The 4,870-nt window shown below is 33.5% G+C and overlaps 1 protein-coding gene across 1 annotated transcript; it reads right to left on the reverse strand.

The window, feature by feature from the left end:
• Positions 1-1,414: 1,414 nt before the first annotated feature.
• LOC121759202 (cinnamyl alcohol dehydrogenase 1) lies at positions 1,415-4,009 on the reverse strand. Its single transcript, XM_042154703.1, has 5 exons — positions 3,810-4,009; positions 3,564-3,677; positions 2,843-3,070; positions 2,331-2,770; positions 1,415-1,966 (listed from the first exon to the last, which is right to left on the reverse strand). The coding sequence occupies exons 1-5, from the start codon at positions 3,896-3,898 to the stop codon at positions 1,764-1,766; spliced, it is 1,074 nt and encodes a 357-aa protein (XP_042010637.1). The 5' UTR covers positions 3,899-4,009; the 3' UTR covers positions 1,415-1,763.
• Positions 4,010-4,870: the final 861 nt, after the last annotated feature.

A 4,870-nucleotide genomic window follows, 5' to 3' on the forward strand; every position in this document is an offset into this window, starting at 1 on the left:
AGCCTCTGTATATGAGAGCTTAGCTGCAAGAAGCTTTTGAGTATGCTATAATTACATATAAATAAGATAAAATACAATATTATGATATATTTATAACGTTGATGTAAAAAAATAACAAATTTAGGCTAATTTAATTTGTATTCATTCCGTTTTTTTTATAAAAAATTACATTGTAGTATATGAATATTGGTTAGAAATGTTAATCGGACAACCTATCCATTTGGTTTTGAGTTATCTCTCACGCATAGACAACACAAAATTTTGATTTGATAGGGACTAAACATTTTAAATTTCAAAAGAAAATAATACTAGTAATATGTTTTTTTTGTGATAATATAAGCTTCTGCATAACAATTCACACAACAAATAATCGACAATATTATTTAAATAAAAATAATAAAAAATTGGTATCCGCTTAATCATTCGAATATTCTGAAAAAGAAAATAAAATATTAAATTTGTCAACTACTAGACCTCATGGCATGTAGAATTTCTTGCACTTCAATCAAGTGGGACAATCTCCCCATCCATTCCCCCTTTTTCACTTTTTAAAGAGTATTTCTTTTAAAAGATAGAGTTTAAAAGAAATCGACTTTTATATATTTAACCTGATTTTTATAAATGGTCAATAGGAGGAGTATTATTTTCTGAAATTAACCCTAAAGACATTTCAATATCAAATGGAGTATAAGTTTATTAATATATCCAGATATGTGAATAAGAAATATACTCCTTATTTATGCTATGCTTTGTTAGGTTGGTGAAGAATTGCTTGACAAACTTGATGACAAAACCCCACCACCTCACTATCTTAATGGAAATATGGGCTTCATCCACCCAAGCTTAGGAAATATTTATATGAATTAAATATGAATTTTGTTGTTGTCATGTTATAATCTGATACTCTCTTATATTTCAAGAAATAAATAAAATTTTTTATGTAAGCACAAAACAAATTCCCCTTTGATTTTAAATGAACGGATCATGTTTTATTTAATCTTATTTTTATTAATTGTATTATTATCTTACTAATTTCTCCTATTGTATTTTAGAAGTTATTACTTAAAAGGGTTTGATTTAAAAGGCTAAGTTCACCCATAATTTTGATTTTGAGTTTGAGATACTTAATGGGGAAGTTAATAATTTTTTTAATTAACAGATATTTCATTCGAAAATTAAATATTTTCTAGATTATTACACAAAAGCGAATATGTATTAACATGTTAATATAAAGTGATTTAATATAAAATGTCTGAAAAGTCAAATTTGTGTAATAACTACACCCACAATTTAGGACACACAAAAGTAGGTAAGACTGGAACAAATTATTAATCAATTACTAAAATACAAATCACACGATTCACACCAAGACACCAACCAAGCCAATATACTATATAGTGAAAGAGAAAGACAATTCTCAAATTTCAATATTATATATTTATCATATGTATGTCCATTGCCATCTATCACAATCTCACCAACTCCTCCTACACAAAATATTAAATGAGTACTTACTTAAGTGTGATAAATCCCAAGATGACAGAAAGCAACAATTTTTCATGAAATAACTCAAAACCACATATATTGCATAAGATCTGCCCCTCCATTGCCAACTGCGCTACGCCCCTGCGGGCACAAAACCACACACATATATATATATAGAGAGATAGATAGATAGGGGTATATCTCCATTGTTTTCCAATCCAAAACACAGTCAATACATTATAAAAAAACAAGTGAAACAATAATAATGTGATTTGCCTTCACTGCTCAAGTTTGCTTCCTGCAACATCGACCACGAACCTGTATCGAACATCGTTCTTTTCGAGCCTCTCAAAGGCAGTATTAATGTAATCCATCTTCACTATCTCAATTGTGGAAGAAAGTTCCTTATCCTTGCAAAACTCCAGCATTTCCTCTAGCTCGTTCATGCTACCGATGAAGCTTCCCGTGATACTTTTCCTCCCTAGATTGAGTCGAATCACATCACTTTCGCGTTAATTAAGTCGCTTACACACTACTAATGTGAAAGTAAGTCGACTTATTTGAACAAAATGCTAGAGATGGAACAAATTTTGGTTGATTATGACATTAGAGAAATGGTAGGTATGATTAAGATGGATGACTATATGATATCCAATTTCTTACTCTTATAAGTTTTAACTACCAAAAAATTCATATTCTTAGTCCATTCATAACTACCATTTCTAGATTGGGGGATTAATAACCCTAATTGGATGGATGCACCATACATCCAAATGCACATGAATTTTACCAAGACTTATAAATATTTAGAACTATTAAATAGAGGGCTAATGAAGGAAACTCACCAAGCATGACCATTGGGCTGATAAATTGCAAAGGAGTATTAATAACTCCCATCAAGATCAGTTTTCCATCAATTTTCAACACAGAGAGGTAAGGCTCCAAGGGATGGTTCACGGGGATCGTGTCAATTATGTAGTCCAGCGAGTCAGCAGCCTCTTGCATCCGAGCAGCATCCGAGCTCACCAAGTACTCATCCGCGCCTAGGTGATCCAACGCCTCTGCCCTCTTCCTATCCGAGGAGCTGATAACCGTAACATGATGGCCCATGGCCTTCGCGATCTTCACTCCCATGTGTCCGACCCCTCCAAGCCCCAAGATGCCGCCTCGTAGGCCACTCTGTTTCAGCCCAAAATGGTTGAGGGGACTGTACACGGTCACCCCTGCACATAGCAACGGTGCAGCCTGCTCCGGTGCCATACCATCGGGGATTTTCACCACGAACCTGTGAAACGAACTAATTAGAGACGAACGAGATCATCGAACAAAGACCACAAACTAGTTGAACTATGCTTACTTCTGATCAACAACCATAGCATTAGCAAAACCCCCTTGAGTTGGCTTTCCATCAGTGTAAACGTCGTTATACGACCAAATCTTCTTGTTGCAGTACTGCTCGATGTCAGCCTTGCACGGGCGACAGCTGCCACAGCACCCGACGATGCAGCCAACTCCGACCACATCACCAGCCCGGAATTTTGTCACATCTGATCCAACCTCAACCACCTCACCAACCACTTCATGACTATGCAACAACAGAGGAGAAGTAGTCTTCAAGTTTGTAACAACTCAACAACAACAAAACATGATATCCTCACAAACATTTCTAGGACAAATTACATTATACTATTAGCAACATGAAACTACTGCTGAAGATTCAAAAGGAAAGAAAAAGATATGATTCCAAAATCAGACCTTTACACCTGCTTTAGACAAGATCACAAACAAACAAGTGTGTGAATTGGATAGTGAATTCTGATTCAGCCACAAAATGGAGAGAAGATGATTGAAAATGAAATGGACCCCACCACATCAAACTCAAATTTATCCCAAATTCAATCAATCAATCAATCAATCTTCAATTCAGGATCAAATGAAGGCAGTCTCCTCACACACTCACACACACTATGATACCAAAACAGTAGCCAAATCCATAATAAAACACAATAGAAAACTAAAAAGTTCAAATCAAACACACACACACACACACAAGAGGGAGAGAGGGAGAGAGATGATACCCAGGAACCATGGGGTAATTGGACATGCCAAGGTCATTCTTGATCTGGTGAATATCAGTGTGGCAAATCCCACAGCACATTACCTTCAAATAAACATCCCCGGGCCCTGTGTTTCTGCACATGCATCAATTTGTTTTCCCATCAAAATCCAATCTTTTTCATAGTAACAAAGGGAATAAACATGGGAGAGACAAGAAAATGCACTGGTTCTCAATAAAACCACATAAAAAAGCAATCTTGAAATACCTGAGAGTGTATGTATAGGGGGACAGAATTCCTGAAGGGTCTCTTGCAGCCCACCCCACTGTATTTCTTTCTGCTTCCAAACTGCCCATGTTCCTCTTTTTTCAAGGTTAAAGGGATTAAAACTTCAAAAGTTTGGCCTGAAATTCTGAGAGGATGGATTCTTGTAAAATTGGATGAATACAGACACATATATATAGGCAGAAGTGAAAAGGCTAAAATGCAAGAATTAGGACAGCATTTAAGTAGAATACTCTTATTTTAGAATGTGACGTTACATCAGTAGTATGATGACTAGGAATAAGATGCCGTCTTTAATTTTTTGGGTTTCGATTTCATTCGTCTTGGCTTACTCTTACATTAATTAATTTGATAAGTACTAACACAATTAAAATTAAGCAGTTGAAAAATTTTGAATTTTAAAAATAATTTACCCAATTTTAAAATTTATCAACTCTAATAATTTATTTTTAACTCTTACCATAATAAAGATTAAAGAAAAAAAATAATAAAATATGAGATAAATGAAAATAATTAATACACAAAGTAAGATATAAAAAAAATGGACTACTGATCTCATCAAAACAGACGGTGGTTGGTGAAGTGTATAATTATTAACTTCCCTGACTCCCAATCATGCTGTGGTCTATTTTCTTTTTAGATTTTCTAGTTATATAGTACTCCACTACTACTAGTATATAAGTTTACTTTTATAAAATTTGAATGAATTTTCTTAATATTGATTTCATTATATATTCCTCATTCTCAATTGTACTCTGAATTTATTATGTAATTTTCTTTTGCAATGATTTTTCCTAATCTCTATAAGAAATTCAATAAGCCAATATAATTAGGACGACAAAGGCATGAGTCCATAATTCAGTATAAAATTATAAAATCGTTTTTGAATTGATATTGTACAAACTATATATTCAATCTTGTATACTACTGTATTTATTTCGTTTGTTTTGTAGAAAATGTATATTGGTGATTCCAGTTGCAAAAACGAAAAGGTTTAATATATAGATTTGAAAACGATGTTATAATTCAAATTAAAAGTTTTT

Source organism: Salvia splendens, chromosome 12 (assembly GCF_004379255.2).
Source record: "Salvia splendens isolate huo1 chromosome 12, SspV2, whole genome shotgun sequence".
NCBI lineage: Eukaryota > Viridiplantae > Streptophyta > Magnoliopsida > Lamiales > Lamiaceae > Salvia > Salvia splendens.

Coding starts and splice junctions, on each gene's coding strand:
- LOC121759202 (XM_042154703.1), bottom strand. CDS start 3,898: ATGGGCAGTTTGGAAGCAGAAAGAAATACAGTGGGGTGGGCTGCAAGA. Junction 3,071..3,563: donor AATTACCCCATGGTTCCTGG/GTATCATCTCTC, acceptor GTTGTTGCATAG/TCATGAAGTGGTTGGTGAGG. Junction 2,771..2,842: donor GCTATGGTTGTTGATCAGAA/GTAAGCATAGTT, acceptor TTCGTTTCACAG/GTTCGTGGTGAAAATCCCCG.